The 21,291-nt window shown below is 44.8% G+C and overlaps 1 protein-coding gene across 1 annotated transcript; it reads right to left on the reverse strand.

The window, feature by feature from the left end:
- Positions 1-122: 122 nt before the first annotated feature.
- On the reverse strand, positions 123-9,995 carry LOC144669289 (galectin-2-like). Its single transcript, XM_078531630.1, has 4 exons — positions 9,887-9,995; positions 3,236-3,312; positions 2,256-2,427; positions 123-312 (listed from the first exon to the last, which is right to left on the reverse strand). Exons 1-4 carry the CDS (start codon positions 9,890-9,892, stop codon positions 166-168), a joined length of 402 nt encoding a protein of 133 aa, XP_078387756.1. The 5' UTR covers positions 9,893-9,995; the 3' UTR covers positions 123-165.
- Between the last annotated feature and the right edge of the window lie 11,296 nt (positions 9,996-21,291).

The following is a 21,291-nucleotide window of genomic DNA, read 5'->3' on the forward strand; positions in this document are numbered from 1 at the left end:
TCAACTGACCTTTCCCGTTCTGATAGTTGAGAGACCTGGTGCATGTTTACAGGGTTTTACTGCTTTTTCTTTCAAATTTCCAGCTCTCCACAGGCTTTTCCCTTTTTTTGTTTGTCGGGGCCGGGGTCGGGGGTCGGGGGTCGGCGGTGGGGTGTCACAAGCATTTTAACTCAACTTAAAGGAAATCATTTTGAAGTCCCCATCCACGGACATGTGCTCAACTTTATCCAGAGACAATCTGTTGGGGAACTTCGTCACGTGGCCATTTGGGAGCTGGATTTCAAATGTGTCTCCGCTGAAAGTGATGTGTATCTGTGAAAATAGAGAAAAGAAAAGAGTGAGAGCGAAACGAGGCTGAAAAGCCAGACTGGGCCTGGGGCCTACTCCTGCAAATGCACCAAATGCGGTATAGTCCTTAGAGTGAAATGACGTTGCTGTTTGGGGAAGAGCTCTGCCAATTTGGGAGCCTCGTCTCTCTCAGTGGGCCTGTGCAACACGGTTGCCAACTCTGGTTGGCCATATTCCTGCCTCCAGCCTCCAACAGCCCCTATCCCAGCCATTGGTTGCCTGGTGTAGCCTTCCCACACCAACTGGAAGACAAATAGATTCTTGGACCTAATTGGGCGGGTCTTGCATGTCAGCCAAACAAACTACCTTCCTAGCTCTATTGGTTTATATAACAAATAAATGTAAGCGTTCAAAAATCATGGAAACAATTCTACCTCATCTCTTTCTTTATTCTTTTACAGGATGTGGGTGTCATTGGCAAGGCCAACATTTATTGCCCATCCTTTGAACTGAGTGGCTTTGCTAGGGCCATTTCAGAGAAGAGTCAACCACATTGCTGTGGGTCTGGAGTCACATGTAGGCCAGACCAGAGTAAGGATGGCAGATTTCCTTCCCGAAGGGGCATTAGTGAACCAGATGGGTTTTTAAGACAAATCAATGATAGCTTCACAGTCACCATCGCTGAGATTAGCTTTCAATTCCAGATTTTATTAATTGAATTTAAATTCCACCAGCTGCCATGGATGGGATTTGAACCCCTGCCCACAAGTCATTAGTTTGGGCCTATTAGGCTAATAGCCTGGTGATGTTACACCACACCACCATCTCTCTAGTGCTGCTTGTAGATTGCTCGAGATTAATCTTTAAATCCCAGGGCAACCTAAGGATTGGCAAACCTAACTACAAAATGCGTCGATTCCCTGATTAAAACGCAACAGTTAAATGGAGTTTAGACTAATCCATTCATGACCACCCTGCCTAATTCCTTGTTATCATACATCCAAGTGGTTTAATGTGGTATCTTGGGCACATAGGTTGAATAATTGGCATTACCTACATATGTGTGTGGGTGAATATATAGCACCAGTCACTGTAAGGGACTTGGGGAGCAGTGAGTGAGCCCAACAAAAATGATTGCATATAGTGGCAGCAAGATTCCTGGCCAGAATGAAGGTGATTAGGTCATTCTCCCCATCTATCATCCCTGGAGACTGCACCGCTGTACGTGACTGGGATTGATTTTACACACAGAATTTGTATAATGTAACTATTCTCCACCCACTGCATTCTGTTGCAAAAACCACCCTGCTTTTATCGGAGGACATTGCTGCAGTTTCAATCATGAGCTCTGTTTGCTACAGTTTGTGGAGACTCTGTTTAAATACACTCTGTAGACAGTTTGTTGTCGCAGACTGTTTAAGTAGATTCTGTAGACTGTTTGCTGCAGTGCAGTGTTTAAATAGACCCTGCAGACTTTTTACTATAGTGTGTTGCTGAACTAAACTCTGTAGGCTCTTTGCGGTAGTGTTCTGTTTAAATTGATTCTATCGACCGTTGTGCTGTTTACATAGACTTTGGTGTAAAATAGACTGCTGTAAAGTCCCATGCCCAACATCCCCCCTGCCCACCCCACCCCTCCAGCTCACTGGTTGACATGGTGGTGTCAATAGGCTCTCTGAGCAAACATTGATAGTGGAAACAGTCCTTTTTTGAAATACAGGCAAATAACTTTGTTTCTTCAACAAACCAAAGGACCATGGAGATAGAATTCCCATGCTAGAAAGTGTATGTGTTGATACAGTACAGTACTCTACACTCCTGTTAATAAACACGGAAAAGTTTTTTGTATGCGTGTGGTTCTACATCTTGAAACTATGGGGTTAGAGTTGGTGTTTAATGTTTATCCTTTCACTATTTTCAAAGGGAAGCAAGATTAGCTCATAGAGTGATGTTCAGTCTCCCCTTACCTTGACCTCATCCCCCTTGCTGAAGGGGAACTCGTATTCTCTCTGCTCATCGCCCCAGCAGTCATCACACATGGTGTTGCAGATAATCACGGTTCCGTCAGTACCATCGTCAAAGCGGGGGTTGAAGTGAAGGCCGATTTTATCTAAATTGCTCCCCAGGTTCACTGCAAATCTGTGGCCAGAAAGAAGGTGGAGAGTCAACCATTGGCACCATTGGTTGCAGTCAATCTGGAGGAAAGGTGCCGTGTGTTTCTGCATGGATGTGGCTCATTCACAGAAAAATGAGGGAATAATAATAGCAATTAGCAATCGGGGAATAACCAGATTTTGTTAGTGATGCTGATTGAGAGATGACTATTGACCAGGACACTGGGAGAACTCTGTTCTTCTTGGATCGTTTAAGTCCGCCTGAGAGGAGAGACAGGGCCTCGATTTAGCATCTCATCTGAAAGTTGGTGTAGTATTCAATGTTTGATCATGTGAGTCTGGTAACTGATCTATGTTCACTGTGCTTGATTGGGCATTGACTCACAGTAAAGTAAACAGACACAGAGAAGCTGCTAAAAGCTGTGAGTTGAAGAATGTAAACATTTTAAAGCATTGTATAAATGTCTTAATAAAGCTCCTGTGCACTTAGAAACTAGTATCATCTCTGCATAGCTCTGAAAGATACAAAATGTACAACAGTTGGCATCTCTTATAGTGTAGCATCCCTCAGTACTGGCACTAGAAATGCCAGCCAGGACAATATGCCCAAATTTATGGAATGGGATTTGAACCCACAACCTTCTTGTAGTCTGAGCATTTGCAGCAAATTTTCATTGAGTGTATGGATTCCATCGACTGTGTAGATATGCAGCATATTTGTTAACCACATGCATGCTTCATACATTTATTTTATGTCTCTGCACATAGATTTCTCTCCACTGGCATTTGGTCAAGACACGGGGTGAGGAGGGGAAAGAAAATGTTAATCTCACCTGTTAGCATCATCTGTAATCTTCCCTTTAATCTTCAGAGTGGTTCCGCTCTTCATATCCATGTTAAACACTTCAAGCTGTTTTCGATGTCGGGAGGAAAGTAATGCTAATATTATATAATGTCTTCCACACACACACACACACACACACACACACGTATCTCATATTTCTGGGATGGAGGGTTTGTCTTAGGAGAAAATGTTGAGCAGGTTGGGCCTATACTCATTGGAGTTTAGAGGTGATCTTATTGAAACATGTAAAATTCTGAGGGGGCTTGACAGGTTAGGTGCTGAGAGGATGTTTCTTACTCATGTGGGAATCTAGAACAAGGGGACACTGTCTCAAAATAAGGGGTCTCCCATTTAAGATGGAGATGAGGGGGAATTTCTTCCCTCAGAGGGTCGTTAGTCTTTGGAATTCTCTTCCACAGAAAGCAGTGGAGGCTGGGTCATTGAATATATTCAAGGCGGAGTTAGATTTATGATTGACAAGGAAGTTAAGGGTTATGGCAAGAAATTGGAGTTAAAGCCGCAATAAGATCGGCCATGATCTTATTGACCAGCGGAGCAGGCTCGTGTGAGCATGGTCTACTCCTACTACTATTCCTTAGGCTCTTATGTTCTATAAATGTGTATGGGCACATTCACATGTATATTCATGCAAAACTGCTAGGATCCAAATCTATTATACGGAGACGTGAAAACTTAATTCTTTGTGCCTAATATTTAAGAGAGCTGACGGTGATACCCTTCTTCCACTAGCCAAAGGCTTTTAATTATCATGCCACGACTCACTGGGAGCAAACTTGTCTTTATCTCACGAGAGGCAAATTGTAGTTTAATCTCTGAAACTGCAGAATGGCGGCAGGGTGACTTGTACAGTTTAACAGGATAATAACAATATTGTTAATATCTTTAATGATTACTTTAATTTGTAATCGCTAAAGGCTGGTCAAGGGGTGATTATAAGGTGCAATGGAATGACCACGATGTAAGTGTGTTAGTACACAATAAAAATGAGATCCAAAGAAATCTTGCCTCTCAGCCTCCAATTTGATCCTCTTACGCATCTTTGATTTTCATTGACGGCCGTGTTTTCAGCTGCTCAGGCCCTAAACTCTGAAAAGCACTCCCTAAATCTCTCAACCCGACTACCTCACCATCCTCCCTTAAGATGCTTTTTAGAGCCTATCTCTTTGACCAAGCTTTTAAGCGTCTAATATCCCTTTTTTTGACTCGGTGTCAAGTTCTGTTTGATAATTCCTCCTTGGGACAACTTACAACCTCACAATTTCCTGCACCTACCCAAGACCAACACACTGTGGGACACCTGGTGGTCCTAAAAGGTGCTAATTAAACATAGCCTTGATTCACATGCTCCAGGCCTGGAGAAGGACTTGAATCCAGAATCCTGTGAGCCACAGTTGACTTGGACAATGGTAGAATATTGAATGGGCTGGGGTTGCTTTCTTTGAAACTGAGGAGGCTGAGGAGAACTTAACTGAGGCACGTAAAATGATGAGGGATGAGGGGCCCAGATGGAATGGGTAATTTAATTTATTCTTTCCTGGGATGTGGGCGTCACTGGCGAGGCCAGCATTTGTTGCCTGTCCCTAATTGCCCTTGAACTGAGCGACTTGCTAGGCCATTTCGGAGGGCAGATAAGGGTCAACCACATTGCTGTGGGTCTGGAGTCACATGTAGGCCAGGCCGGGTAAGGACTGCAGATTTCCTCCCCTAAAGGACATTAGTGAACCAGATGGGGTTTTACAACAATCAGTGATAGTCTCAGGGGTCACGTTTTCTGAGATTGACTGTCAATTCCAGATGTTTTTTTAATTAAGCTGGCACTAGGATGGAACCCATGTCCCCATAGCATTAGCTTAGGCCTTTAGGATTATGAGTCCAGGGATATTACCACTACCATTACCATGGCCCCACAATAGAAAGGACCTATTTCCCTCAGCAGTTAGGACAGTAACCAGAAGATAGAGATTTAAACCTAACTAGTGAAAGAATTAGAGAAGTGTTGGGGAGAATGTTTTTCACCCAGAAGGTGGTGACGGTCTGGAAGGCTGGCAAGGGTGGTAGAGGTGGTGGCATAGTGGTATTGTTACTAGGCTAATAACCTTGAGACCCAGGGTAATTCTCTAGGGATGTGGGTTCAAATCCCATCCCTGGCAGATGGTGGAATTTGAGTTCAATAAAAACCTGCAGTTAAAAGTCTGATGATGACCATGAAACTGTTGTTGATTGTCATAAAAAACCCATCTGGTTCACTAATGCCCTTTAGGTGAAGGGAATCTGCTGTCCTTACCTGGTCTGGCCTACATGTAACTCCAGCCCCACAGCAATGTGGTTGACTCTCTGAACAAGGGCAATAAATGCTGGCCTAGCCAGTGATGCCTACATCCTGTGAATGGGTAAGTTTTTAAAAAAATACTGGAACATGGACTACAAGGTTACAGACAGCTGGAAAGTGAAATCAGTGTGGATATCTTTTACTGCCGGTCTCAAACACAATGGGCCAAATGCCCTCCTTAGGTGCTGTAAATTTATATGATTCTATGAGCTATATGCAATATGTTCTTTTATATAATTTCTGTCATCACTACCTAGGCACCCTAGGGCCCTCTATTATCGCTTATGTGCCCTTATCTGTAAGGCCCCTTATCTGTAAGGCCCCAGTACTTTCCATGAAAGCTTCATCACAGCAATATTTTTAAGTGCTAGTTCCTGTTGAGTGTTGCTAATTGCCACTAACGTAATGATTTATTGCCACATTGGCACACAGGCCTCTCTAGAGATGGATGGTGTAATCAGAGTCATCATTAAACTGGCTCAGCCATCACCATAAAAGCGGAGTGTTTTATCTTATTGGTATCTACTTGCAAAATGTTGGTTCTCCATTGGGAACCTTCTCAAGGGCAATTAGGGGTGGGCAATAAATGCTGGCCTGGCCAGCGGCGCCCACATCCCATGAATGAATAACAAGAAAAATAGAACTAGAGAGGAGCAGAGACCTTGGAGCTGATCACTCCTATTTCGATTATTGAAAAGTGGTTTTCGTTTTGACAAATCTAGCTGAAGGATCAAGGCCTGCAGGATAGCGCAGGACCCGGGTTGAAAAAAGTAGGAGAAAAGACCAAAAATAGAAACATGAGAAATAGGAGCAAGGAGTAGGCCATTCGGCCCCTTGAGCCTGTTCCGCCATTCAGTGAGATCATGGCTGATCCGATTGTGGCCTTAACTCCACTTTCCTGCCTGTCACCCCATAACCCTTGACTCCCTTGGCCATCAAAAGTCTCTCTAACTCAGCCTTGGATATATTCAAAGGCCCAGCTTTCACTGCTCTCTGGGATAGAGAATTCCACAGATAAGCAACCCTCTGAGAGAAGAAATTTCTCCTCATCTCTGTCTTAAATGGGAGACCTCCCCCCACCCTATTTTGAAACTCTGCCCTCTAATTCCAGATTTCCCATGAGGAAACATCATCTCAGTATTTATCCTGACAAGTCCCCTCAGAATTTTACATGTTTCAATAAGATCACCTCTCATTCCTCTAAACCAGAATCAAATAGGATAGCACAAGGAATGGTGGTTAGATAATGCCAAGCTCATGTTTGAAGCCTATGGCTTAGAAATTAATGGACGTCTGTGCCCATTTTACAGGTGCCCATGTGTCCAATATGGTGGGCTCATTCTGCCCCAGAATGTATCAGTAATGGCTGAAGTATAGGTGTCTGGGCCAGTGCCTGACACAGGCGTAAGATGCCTTGCATAAAACAGGGGGCCTAATATGAAGTTGGGTTGTCCTGAACATGGCACGCACAGAGCCCATTGCACTCGGGGTAACCAGGACCAAATGTGGCCTAAGGGTCCTCAGGGGGACCACTAGAAGTCTCTATATCAAAAAGTTTGATGGTATAAAAAAAATCATGAAAGCTTTGGGCCTACCCTTTCCAGCACAGAGATCATTTCCCAAGCCTAGTTCATGCCAACAGGCTGGCACCCTCCAATCTCACCCCTTGTATGCTGAGGGGGTGAAGAGAAAACTGAGGAGATTTTATATCAGACATTCCAATTACATTGCATCAAGTTGTTTTTTATTTAATTCTTTTGGACTGTGGGCATTGCTAATGCTGACATTTAGTCCCCATCCCTAGTTATCCTTCATAAATTGGTGGCAGGTCTTCCTCAAGCTATTCTTTCACGCACAAGGGATGTTCTGGCATCTGATTGGAAGCTGAAAGAATGGGCATAGCAAGAGCCCAGGTTGTGCGTGTCATTGCGTAGTCAGTGCCTGCGACAATAGGAAATCGTTCAGAAGGGTGGACGGTTCACCCTCAAATTGGGGAGAGAATTCAGAAATCTGGAGTGCAAAGGGACTTGGGAGTCCTAGTCCAGGATTCTCTTAAGGTTAACTTGCAGGTTGAGTCGGTGGTTAGGAAGGCAAATGCAATGTTGGCATTTATTTAGAGAGGACTAGAATATAAAAGCAGGGATGTGCTGCTGAGGCTTTATAAGGCTCTGGTCAGACCACATTTAGAATATTGTGAGCAATTTTGGGCCCCGTATCTCAGGAAGGATGTGCTGGCCCTGGAGAGGGTCCAGAGGAGGTTCACAAGAACGATCCCAGGAATGAAAGGCTTAACATATGAGGAACATTTGAGGACTCTGGGTCTATACTCGATGGAGTTTAGAAGGCTGAGGGGGGATCTGATTGAAACTTATAGAATACTGAAAGGCCTGGATAGAATGGATGTGTGGAAGATGTTTCCATTAGTAGGAGAGACTAGGACCCGAGGGCACAGCCTCAGAGTAAAGGAAAGACCTTTTAGAACAGAGATGAGGAGTAACTTCTTTAGCCAGAGAGTGGTGAATCTATGGAATTCATTGCCACAGAAGGCTGTGGAGGCCAGGTCATTGAGTGTATTTAAGACCGAGATAGATGGGTTCTTGATTGGTAAGGGGATCAAAGGTTACGGGGAGAAGGCGGGAGAATGGGGTTGAGAAACTTATCAGCCATGATTGAATGGCGGAGCAGACTCGATGGGCCGAGTGGCCTAATTTCGGCTCCTATGTCTTATGGTCTTATGGTGATACCGCTTCCTGCTCTCCTGCGCTGGTCTATTAAATATGGAGTGGTGCCTGTGGTGATTTCTACAAGGTCAGGTTCTGTCTAAAGTTCCAGAGGCGCCAAGGTGGCAGGAAGGACAAATCATCATCGCTTGGCGTGTGTACAAATTTCAAATTACGAGATGCAGCTCAGTCTTTAAGTGACAGGAGACAGCAACAACAGCTTATATTCCAGCACCCCAAGCAGAGACGAACATCTCGAGGTGCTTCACAGAGGCAGAATCGGACAAAACAAAATGGACGCCAAAGATGGAGATATTATGAGGGGTGCCCCAAAGGTTGGCCAACGAGGTGGCTTTTAAGCAGGTCTTCAAGAAAGAGAGGGAGGTACCCAAATGGAGGGGTTTGGGGAGGGAATTCCAGATCGTAGGGCCAGAAAATCACTCTAATACCAACACCAGCGATAAGCAGATGACTTATATAGGATGGACTGCGACAAAATCTCTAACAGCAACTTTAACTCCATTTACCCTCCATAATTCCATAACCCCCAGTACCACTACCTAACAAAAGCGTAATCAATCTCGGTCTTAAAAGCCTCAGCTGTTCAACAATCACAATCTTTTGGGGAAGGTTCTAATATCCTTTGTGTGGAAAGGTGCTTCCCAATTTCACTCGTAAATGGAAAAGCTTTAATTTTAAGATTATGTCACCTCATTCTTGATTCCCCCACAGGGGGGGAATAGGTTTTCCACATCTATCCTGTTGAATCATAGAATGGAACAATACATTTGACCCATTAGATCTGTGCCGGCTCTTTCTAAGAGTGAACCAGTTAGTCCCACTCTTTTGCCCTTTCCCCATATCCCTGCATTCTTTTTCTCCTTCAAGTATTTACCCAATTCCTTTTGGAAAACAAGGATCAAACCTGTCTATCTAAACCGTTCATGATTTTAAGCACTGTATCGATCGCCCTCTTAGCCTTCCCTGTTCCAAGAAAGCAAGCCTGGCTCCTTCAGTTTATCCACGCCATTGCCAATGGGAACCATTCCAGTAAATCTCTTCTGTACCCTTTGCGAAACTCCCGCCCGCTTCCAAAGGTACGGTGGCAAAAAATTGGACACGGTGTTCCAGGTCAGGCTGAATCCTTTTAAACACGGCAAACTGATTGCCCCTCAATCCTCTCTACTCTCGCTGAAATTAATCCCTGCACCACCCACCCCCCTCCACCCCCCCACCCGATGCTCCACTTCCATTCCTGTAAAGGTTAATAGTCTGACTTTTATGAATGAGTGCGCCTGGCATCAGTTTTGTACCCCGAGAATGTCAATATATAAAGACAAACGGCTTGCGTATTTTGCAAACAAGCTGGAGGGTAACTTTTTGTCGTTCGATGCAGTTATGTTTTGGGTGTAATATAAACTCTCAAGCTAGACGTTACCTTCTATTTAACTTGCCCTCGCTTCAGTCTTTTCAACCTTGGCAGTGACTTACGAAAGTGTCTTAGCCCTTCACCTTATTAATTACTAAGACAAAATGAGAACCTCTTCAACAGTCCATGTACTTTACTCACCGGCATCTTTGTGTCTTTACAGGGGGGAGCTTGAGTAAGCAGGTGAAGTTGTGACACTCCTGTGAAGAAAGTGACAATAACCAAGAGAGCATATACATACACCAGCCGAAGGCAGTGACAATTGTTAATCATTGATCGGGATTTGTAACAGCTTTAAGTCCACAAAATGATTTATGACAGTGAAACAAAAGGTTTTTTTTTAATTAATTCACAGGCTGTGGACTTCGCTGGCAAGGCTAGCATTTATTGCCCATCCCTAGTTGCCCTTGAGAAGCTGGTAGTGAGCTGCCTTCTTGAACCGCTGCAGTCTATGTGGTGTAGGTACACCCACAGTGCTGTTAGGGAGGGAGTTCCAGTTCAGTTTCTGGTCAATGGTAATCCCCAGGATGTTGATAGTGGAGGATTCAGTGATGGTAATGCCATTGAATATCAAGGGGCGATTGTTGGATTCTCTCTTGTTGGAGATGGTCATTGCCTGGCACTTGTGTGGTGCGAATGTTACTTGCCATTTGTCAGCCTAAGCCTGGATATTGTCCAGGTCTTGCTGCATTTGGACATGGGCTGCTTCAGTATCTGAGGAGTCACGAATGGTGCTGAATATTGTGCAATCATCAGCGAACATCCCCACTTCTGACCTTATGATGGAAGGAAGGTCATTGCTGAAGCAGCTGAAGATGGTTGGGCCGAGGACATTACCCTGAGGAACTCCTGCACTGATGTCGTGGAGCTGAGATGACTGACCTCCAACAACCACAACCATCTTTCTTTGTGCTGGGTATGACTCCAACCAGCGGAGAGTTTTCTCCCTGATTCCCATTGGCTCCAGTTTTGCTAGGGCTCCTTGATGCCACACTCGGTCAAATGCTGCCTTGATGTCAAGGGCAGTCACTCTCACCTCACCTCAGGAGTTCAGTTCTTTTGCATTTATGTAGTGCTTTTCATGACCATGACACCTCTCAAAGCACTTCACAACCAACTAAGTCCTTTTGAGGTGTAGTCACTGCTGTAATGTAGAAAACATGGCAGCCAATTTGCGCACAGCAAGGTCCCACAAAGAACAACATGCTAATGATCAAATAATCTGTTTGTAATGTTGGTTGAGGAAAAAGTATTGGCCAGCTGGACACCAGGGATGACTCTTCTTCAGAAGAACGCCATGGGATCTTTTACATCTACCTGAGCAGACAGAAGGGGTCTTGGTTGAGCATTTCATCTGAAAGGCAGCACCTCTAACAGCCCAGCACACCCTGGGTACCATACTGGAGTGTCAGCCTTCGTTTTTGTGCTCAAGCCCTGGGATGGAACTTAGCCCAGAACCCTGTGACTCCGAGGCAAGAGAGCTACCAACTGAGCTATAGCCAACACTTGTGTGACACACTCACTGAAAATGACCTACACTCATTCCACACTCTCAGTCCTTCCATGTGTCAATTCCAATAATTGTATGTTGAGGAAGAATGAGTCTGAAGCTAGTCTGTGCCTTAAAACAACAAAGCGCAGTCACAAACTCACCCAAATCCTCCAGGACACCCAGAGTGAACTGGTTCATTTACTCTTGCAGTGATTCCCTAATCTATTCCCCCACGGGGACCAATTTAAAGCATGCATTCTATGGCAGCACAATTTCAACATTAACACCATTTGCTCTATTATCCTGCCAATACTATTCTGGTATTGGGAGAAATTCGATGCTGGGGTGGATGCATGCAATATGGTGTGCAACGCGCTCACACGCTCAGCCCATTGCTGGGCATTACATTGCACACCATATTGGTCAGGTTGCCCTGTGGTTGGCCAGGGTTCCCACTTGACACAGGGCGTTAGGCCCATTCCTTAAGCAAAGCAAGGGGCCTAAGCCCAGTTTCAGGCCCTTTTTGCAAATTGGGTCGCGTTGTACATGCGCTGCAGTCAGTTTCCCTGGGGGAGCGGCAGCCAAAGCAGAGATCCTTAAAGGAGCTGCAACCCCAGGGGTAAGTTTACGTAGCTGGAATAGGAGCCCAGAGCAGCAGGAGGATCCCAAACCAGATGATGAAATATGAAACTAGACGTAAATCCTTTTCTTGATAGTCAGTTTATTTACAGAATGCAGCATTACATCTGTTTGACTCAGTGTGTCACAAGTCGTTCCTTTATACTCTTTATGAGTGAACAATAATCAAATTAATTAGTTGACAGCTGCTTAAAGGGACACAGCAACAAAAATCAAAAACAAAGGAAAATTATCAATTAGATTAAAATATCATTTCTGGGAATTAATACTTTATCTGTGCTCAAAGTTCTTAGTCAATCAATGCCCTTCACCTGTGTGTCTCTAACCTTGATAATACAATTAACATCTCATTAACAGAGTGCTCCTGCTGATTGGACCACATTCCCAATAGCCACCTACCCTCATGACCTGCCTACTGATCACATTCCCTCTGCCACATCACGGCCAGTGATCTACGTCTGTGACCGTGACTGGGGTTACTGGCAATATACGAGTCAGGCTGGTAGACCAATTTGACGTGGTCCTAGATTGCGCCCAAATTTGCAGGGTTTCTAAGTTATGGCCAGGGTCCCATTAAAGGATGCATTTTTACACAGAAGCAATAATGATAATCTGTACCAAGCGTCCTTCAAAAAATAATGAACTGGCATTGAAGCCATTTGAGACATTCTGAAGTTGTAGAAAGGATTGTATAAATAAATGTAGGTCAATTCTTTGCTTTTTATGATATTGCATATGTAATTAATAAGGTAAGTGTCTCTGCCTAAGCAACCTCACAGCTCAAATCATAGGAAATAATTAACCTATAGAGTATCATTCAATCTGCAATCCAGGCCAATGTGCTACAAGAGCAGGTCAGAGGCTCGGAATCCTGTGGCGAGTAACTCACCTCCTGACTCCCCAAAGCTTGCCCACCATCTACAAGGCACAAGTCAGGAGTGTGATGGAATACTCCCCACTTGTCTGGATGAGTGCAGCTCCAACAGCACTAAAGAAGCTTGACACCATCCAGGACAAAGCAGCCCACTTGCTTGGCACCACATCCACAAACATTCACTCCCTCCACCACCGATGCACAGTAGCAGCAGTGTGTACCATCTACAAGATGCACTGCAGTAACTCACCAAGGCTCCTTAGACAACGCCTTCCAAACCCACTACCATCTAGAGCATCAAGGGCAGCAGATAGATGGGAACACCACCGCCTGCAAGGTCCCCTCCAAGCCACTCACCATCCTGGCTTGGAAATATATCACCGTTCCTTCACTGTCACTGGGTCAAAATCCTGGAACTCCCTCCCTAACAGCACAGTGGGTCTACCTACACTACATAGACTGCAGCGGTTTGAAGAAGGTAGCTCACCACCTTAGGCATGGGCAATAAATGCTGGCCTAGCCAGCAGTGCCCACATCCCATGAATGAATATAAAAAAGACTCAACATCAGTAGAAATGCTGGTTTTCACTTGACAACAAGCCTCCTGCTAAAGATCCCACAGCACAGGAGGCCTTTCAGTCCATCGTGTCTGTGCCAGCTCTTTGCCAAAGCAATCCAAAACTCATCCCACAGTCCCACTCTTTTCCCATTGCCCTGCATCTTTCTCTGCTTTGAATATTTATTCACTTTTCCCTTAAAAGATTCATTGACCTCTACCTCAACTGGTCTGTCCGACAAAGTAGTCACATTTCCACGGTCTGACAGCTCCGTATGTCTCTCCTGACTCATGATGCCCGACTGTCTGTATAAATTTCAGTCTGAAGTACTTTTTTTTTAAAAAGAAAGAACTTGCATTTACATAGCACCTTTCACAATCTCCAAATATCCGAAAGTGCTTTACGGCCAATGGAGCACAGTCACACTTCATTGACTTTGCTTCTAATATAGGGAACACAGCAGCCAATTTAAGCACAGGAAACTCTCCCAAACATCCCTTTTGCTTTTGTTCAAAGTACAGGTCAAGTATCCTTTACGGGAAATCTTCAGGGTCGATTGCATTTTGGATTTCAGATAATTTCGGTTTCCAGATACCATATATAAACTTACATTACAATAGCCTAAGCCTAAGCTAGCTATAGCCTAAAGTAAATAAAGCGGCTGGAAAAGTCAGGTGTATTACTGAATAATAAGTGCAGGGTACCTGTAATAAGTTTCTTTTTGACATGCTCACCACAAAAATGAAGATAACTAGACTTCCCGTGCTAAAGGTCGATGAGGTTCAAACAAGTACAGTTTTTGGATATTTGCCCTGTAGTACCATGGAAACTCTTATGTCCAGCTAAGAGGACAGCAGTGCTATATTTAAGTATCAGCCTTGCTTCTGGAGTGGGACATGAACCAACAGCCGTCTGCACTCAGAGGTGAGGCAGCTACCCACTGAGCCACAGCAACATGTCCTTAGGCCTCACAACACATGAACAGAAGTAGCCATTAATGGGAAATGAGTGGTGTGAGGGAGGCAATGAACATAGGACGTAGAAGCAGGACTAGGCCTTTCAGCCCCTTAAGCTTTCCCCACCATTCAACGAGATCATGGCTATCCCACACTATCCCCATATCCCTTGGTGTCTTTATCATCTAGGAATTTATTGATCTCTGTCAATTGTTGAGATTCAGGGCACTGGTACCACTGAACTTCACATCGATCCATTCTTATCCAAGGCTGCATGGACCCAATGACTTAAGCCAACACTAGCATAAACTGGCCCCTCATGGCTTTGGAAGAACTGACATCGGATTCTTTGTTCTCCAGAATGTTTCATTATCTCAGTCCAGATCTGGCGAGTTTAAAGAGGTAAAAGATTAACTCAAGTATGCAATATTTGTTGCAATTTGCCTGTTGCCACAGTTAGTGCTAAAGTCCCTTCTGTGAATTATTAAGGATAGGAAATATTTGCATGCTGTTTCTGGTCAATGACTCAGCTTTTTGCTACCAGTCTGTGACTGGCACATAAAAGGGTCATTATGTTATAAAACAAAGGGAGGGTGAATGCAAAACTTCCACAGAATTAGAAAATGAGAAGGAAAAGCACAATGTTGGCATCAACAACAACTTGCACTTACATAGCAACCTTTAATGCAGTGCCAAAAAATTCCCAAACCATTCCGCAAAATAATCCGACAGAACTGGATGCCAAGCTACTGAAGGAGATATTGGGACAAAAAACAAAAATAGCTGGAAAAACTCAGCAGGTCTGACAGCATCTGCGGAGAGGAACACAGTTAACGTTTCGAGTCCGAATGACTCTTCATCAGAACCGAGGAAATATGGAAATGAGGTTTTTGCTTTTATCTGAGATATTAGGACAAGTGGCTCAGTGAAAGACGTGGTGGTAGAGATGCGGAGAGATTTAGGGAAGAAATTCCAGAGCTCGTGCATCCCCAAGAACTTGCATTTACGTAGCACCTTTCACAATCTCCAAAATATCCTAAAGTGCTTTACGGCCAATGAGAAACAGTCACACTTCATTGACTATGCTTTTAACATAGGGAACACAGCAGCCAATTGGAGCACAGGAAACTCCCACAAACAGCCCTGCGACAATGCTTTTCTTCAAAGTGCAGGTCGAGTATCCTTTATGGGAAATCCTCAGGGCTGAATTGAGATCTGTACTGAGATAATGAAACATTCTGGAGAACAGAGAATCTGATGTCAGCTCTTCCAGAGCCACAAGGAGCCAGTTTATGCTAGTGTTGGCTTAAGTCCTTGGTTCTGTGCAGTCTTAGATAAGAATGGTTTGGTGTGAAGCTCTGTGGTACCAGAGCTTAGGGTCTGGACAACTGAAGGCACGGCTGCCGATGGCGAAGCAATTTAATTTGGGGATGCACCAGAGGCCAGAATCGGAAGGACACAAAGAACTCAGAGGGTTGCAGAACTGGAGGAGATTGCAGAGGTGGGAAAGGACAGGGCCACACAGGAATTTGAAAACAAGAATGAGAATTCGAGGTGTTGCCAGTGTATGTCAGTGAGCACAAGGCTGATGGTTGAGTGGACTTGATGCAACTAAGGATACACATGATAACAGGATCGAGTTCCTCCCATTGCAAATATACTAAAGATACCCATTGTGAGCACTCACAACTGAATGAGCATAAGAACATAGGACTTAAAAAACAGGAGCAGGGGGAGAGCATATGGCCCCCTGAGCTTACACCGCATTCAATACAATCATGGCTGATCTTCAGCCTCAACTGCACTTTCTCATCCCCTCCCCATATCTCTTGAGAAACTAAAAGTCAGCCTCCCTCAGATTTAAATATATTCAATTATGAAGCATCCACAATCCTCTGGGGTACTGAGAATTCCAAAAACACATAACCCTCTGATTGAAGAGATTTCTCCTCGTCTCAGCCCTAAATGACCGACCCCTTATCCTGGGGCTGTGCCCCAGTGTTCTATGTTCCCCAGTCAGGGGAACCAACCTTTCGGAGGCAAAGTCACACTCTTTACTTACCCTTATAGACCAGGAAGGTCCCAGCTTCGACCTCTGGTTTCTGCTGAGTTGTCTAACTTCTGCCAGGGCATCGCTAAAGGCACTGCTATTGCTCAGCACCGCTTAACACTAAAGGGGACGTGCATTTATATAGCGCCATTCACGACCTCAAGGCATCCCAAAGCTTCTACAGCAGTGAAATGCTTTTGAAGTGTAGACACTGTTGTAACGCATGAAACACAGCAGCCAAATTGAGCTTGGCATTAATGTGGGCCTTTCCCGTCCTCTCCCATTTGCACCTCTCTCTCCATTCCTGATTCCAGTGGCTCAGTGACTGGTTTACTTGGAGAAGAGGGAGATGTTGTCTTTGTGTCTTACCTAACATTTCTCCCTTGGGCCAACACGGTCAACTGAAGTGGGCCACTTACAGCTGTTTCTGGGACCTTGATGTGTAAAAATTGCCAAAAGAATATGCCAAGGAATTGCACTTCAACAGTAATTAATCCATTCTGAATTGGTTTGGGATATCCTCAAGGGCCTGTTACAGTGCCATATAAACATAAATTCTTTCTCTGCTGCAAGCTGAGCAGCATTGCTTAATTAAAAAAATATTTTAGAAAAAGGGAGAGGTGGGCCTGGGAATTCGACGATAAGAAGTTACATCAGATCTGAATGAGGACGTCTCTTATTATCTCATATGTCAAACACAGTGCAAACCCTTCCATTTACCCAGACAGCAAGACAATTGCTGTGTCACGCACACCCACACACGCAGACACATGCTCACTAGCACACATGCACACGCACTCACATCTGCACTATCCTATTAGCTGTCGCGAAGGTGTCTGACTAGATTATCTGAGCCAAAGAGATGCACACCATCGATTGGGATGCGTAACGAAAGCTAATACGAAGCCCCTGTGGCTCAGTTCACCACTAAGTGTGTTACTCAATTAAACAGATTCCGAAGTTATGAAGTCTCTGGTTCAAGGTCCTTGTTTGCCCTGTTAGCTATTCTTGGCTTTGGTCTATGTGGGGGTACACAACTGGCTTTTGTCTACAGTGGTACATGCTCCCCCGGATCAAGGAGATGAAAACAGGCAACGCACAATCTCCAGTGATGACTATATGCACGTCATCTGAAGGCAATACAGGTTTAGACAAAAGAGCCTGTATGGTAAATAAATGGTTCCTACTGCCAAAGATCACACATAGACAGACAAGGTACCAGGTGACAATCAGTGCAGTCCAGGAGGAGAGCAAATATTTGCAGAGGTGAAACCGGAAGATGAGATCTGTGGAGTGTTTGTCATACATATCCGGTAGTGACTTTATTGACCTTACTGGAGAGAGATTATTATGGAAAAAAGATTTTTTTTAAAATATTTTCCAATTCCATTGCATATTTGACAGTTTTACAGATTATTAATCATTCAGCCCTAGCGTTAAACTGAAATCTCCATCTACTTGCTCAAGTGGATGTAAAAAAATCCTTGGTGCTATCTTGAAGTAGAGCAGAGATTTTCCGAGTGTCTTGGCCAAGAGCTATCCCTCAAACCAACGCTAATAAAACAGGTTAACTAGTCCTTTAGCTCATTAATATTTGTGGACCTTGCTGTGTACAAATTGATTGCACTTCATAAAAACCAAACACTTCCTTAGATGTAAGCAAAAAGCAAAAAACTGCGGATGCTGGAAATCCAAAACAAAAATAAAAATACCTGGAAAAACTCAGCAAGTCTGGCAGCATCTGCGGAGACGAACACAGTTAACGTTTCGAGTCCGTAAGACTCTTCAACATAACTAAAATGGAAAAGAGGTGAAATATAAGCTGGTTTAAGGTGGGGGGGACAGGTAGAGCTGGATAGAGGGCCAGTGATAGGTGGAGATAGCTAAAAGATGTCATAGACAAAAGGACAAAGAGGTGTTGAAGGTGGTGGTATTATCTAAGGAATGTGCTAATTAAGGGTAGAAAGCAGGACAAGCAAGGTACAGATAGCCCTAGTGGGGGTGGGGTGGGGTGAAGGAATCGAAAAAGGCTAAAAGGTAGAGATAAAACAATGGATGGAAATACATTTAAAAATAATGGAAATAGGTGGGAAAAGAAAAATCTATATAAATTATTGGAAAAAAAAGGGGGGATCGGAAAGGGGGTGGGGATGGAGGAGAGAGTTCATGATCTAAAATTGTTGAACTCAATATTCAGTCCGGAAGGCTGTAAAGTGCATAGTCGGAAGATGAGGTGCCATTCCTTAGGTGTAGCTTTAAGATTTCCCAATGATATAAAGACATGGCATAAATTCAAGTTCTTCCCTTGATGGGTTAATAATTTATAATCATAGGATCATATTAACTTTCACACAGAATGAGGCCACTTTGGCCCATCAGTTTGAGCGACAAGATTGGTGCTATCTGTCCCATCCATAAGAACATAAGAAATAGGGGCAGGAATAGGCAATTCTGCCCTTCGAGCCTGCCCTGCCCATTCAATAAGATTTTATTGACCCCCCCACGCCCCCCAACTCAAACATATTCGAAGGCAGGGTGCTTATAAAGTGAAGCAGGTGGCCTTGCCACCACCTTCCAATCCACCCCCGAATTGTCTTCCATTTAATGGTGGGTGGGGAAGGCATCACGTGGCCTACCTGTCCATCCTTGGGCCAATTGATGTCCTTTGCTGGCCAACTAATGTCCACTTAGGGCCCTCATCCCGCCTGCGCTGTATACTTTACGTGCAGTGGGGAGCGCGGAGACCAGGCGAATAGCCCGGCAACTTTCACTGTGTGGGCTCCTGTGGGGCAGGAGGTGAGGGGATCTCCTTTTGTGGGGGGGGGGTCTCCTGTGCCCATCGCAGGCAACCCCCCCTCCCCCACCCCTCAAAGATTGCATCCCCCTTTTAACCCTTCCCAGCTCCACTGGCTTCTCAAAACCAGTCCTCCAACCTCACCTCCTCCCTCGCTGGGGATCTGCCAGCCAGACCCAACCAAAATCCCAGACTTACCGTTAAGTCTGCGCTCCAACAGCCAACCTTAGACTTTAGTCATGGACTGGCTGTAATCCCAGCAGTGGCCACTACTCAATTCTGGTGTTGCTGGGACTACAGAGCTGCCGGCCAGTCAGATTTGTGTAATATCACTGCAGGGCAGCCAGCTTTCGGATGGGCAGCCTAATGATTGACATTTAGGTCGGCGGGGGTGGGGGAGGGGTGGTGATGTGTGGGGGTTATTATATATATTATTATAATAGTATAATATTATAATAGTATTATAATATTATAATAGTATTATAATATTATAATAGTATTATTATATATAATATAATATATATATTATCCATAGCTCACAGTATGCGGGCCAGATCCACAGTGGGTCTTTAGGGACTTCTGTTCTTGTGTGAACTTCACTGAGGTGCAATGTCTGAGTGAACCTTGCTTCAGTAAGGAAGCTGTCACTGAACAATGTCACCTGCAGCAATGACAACACAAGCCTCAAGCCAGCGCATGGAGAGCGCAGTTGGATGGAGCATTGGTTTAATGTCTCGTCTACATATGAACAATGCAGCGCTCCCTCAGTGCTGTGCAAAAGCGTCAGACTTGATCATGTGCTCAACCCCTGCGATGAGGGCTTGAACCCACCAATTGCTCAGAGGGGAGAGCGCTACCACTGAGCTGAGCTGTCACTTTGACATTAATGTGGTGCAATTATCGCCACACAAAGTGCCCCTCCTACCAGGCTACCGGTTTGAATTGCTGTTTATATTTGCTCTGTCGCTGTGCGTTATCCCACTTAATTTTTCAAGCTCTTAATGCATGTCCTGCCTTGATAAATGTCAGCCTTGGACAGTCATAAAACTCTCACCTGTGTGTTAGAAGGGGAGGCTCTGTAATGCAATGGTTAACACACCGGGCTTCTAGTTAATGATAAACAAGGCATTCAGCGGTAGTGGGTTTGAGTCCCAGCACGGTCGAATTTTGTTGCAACTACCAAATGCGTTCACAGGTAGCGGATAACCAGAAAAAACATCCAGATATGGAGGTGAAATAAGTAGGACCCCCTCCTAACAAATAAACAGTCATGGACGGCAGGGGCAGCGTATTTAAGGGGAGGTAGAGTGTGGCGCCTTTACATCAGAGCTTCCCGGATTGTGGGTTATGACCCCAGTGGGGTCCCGAGGTGAGATTTTGTGGGCGCAAGCCCCAAGCCAGCAATGGCTGCCTTGAAGCTTGGGCTGACTTCTAACAACTTGTAAGGCCCCTTTAAATATCTTCGCGTTGTATGTCGGTGGGCGTGGCCTAATGCTGGCTGCTGCAAAAAGGAACCTGTGCGGATGTAGGTGTTTGTTTTATTTTATGGAGAAACCCAGCTGCCTTTTCATGAACTCCTCCCGCGCTCAACTCCTATTGCAACCCCCCCTTCCCACCACCTCAGTCAAGAACTAAAGTCCCCTCCCCATCAACAACTGAGGCCTCCCACATGCTCAACAACTGTTGTATTTACCCCCCACCCCCCCACCCACCCCCCAGATATTCTCACTCTGGGGTCATAGAAAGTCTGAGGCATTAAAATGGAGTTACACTGGGAGAAAGTTTGGGAAGTATGGCTCTACCTCATTCAAAACCCCCATAATGCTATCTCGCAGCATCTGGTGTCATAGGGAGCCAGGGCCTCAGATCAATACAAAAACAGAATTACCTGGAAAAACTCAGCAGGTCTGGCAGCATCGGTAGAGAAGAAAAGAGTCGACGTTTCGGGTCCACATCACCCTTCAACAGAACTGAAGTATAGTTAGGAGAGAGGTGAAATATAAGCTGGTTTAAGGTGGGGGGCGGGGGGAGAGAGAAGTTGAGGGTGGGGTGGTTGTGGGGATAAGCAAGCAGTAATAAGAGCAGATAATCAAAAGATGTCACAGACAAAAGGATCAAAGAGGTGTTGAAGGTGGTGATATTATCTAAGAAAAGTGCTAATTAAGAATGTATGGCAGGACACTC

This window comes from Cetorhinus maximus, chromosome 29 (assembly GCF_964194155.1).
Source record: "Cetorhinus maximus chromosome 29, sCetMax3.hap1.1, whole genome shotgun sequence".
Classification (NCBI taxonomy): domain Eukaryota; kingdom Metazoa; phylum Chordata; class Chondrichthyes; order Lamniformes; family Cetorhinidae; genus Cetorhinus; species Cetorhinus maximus.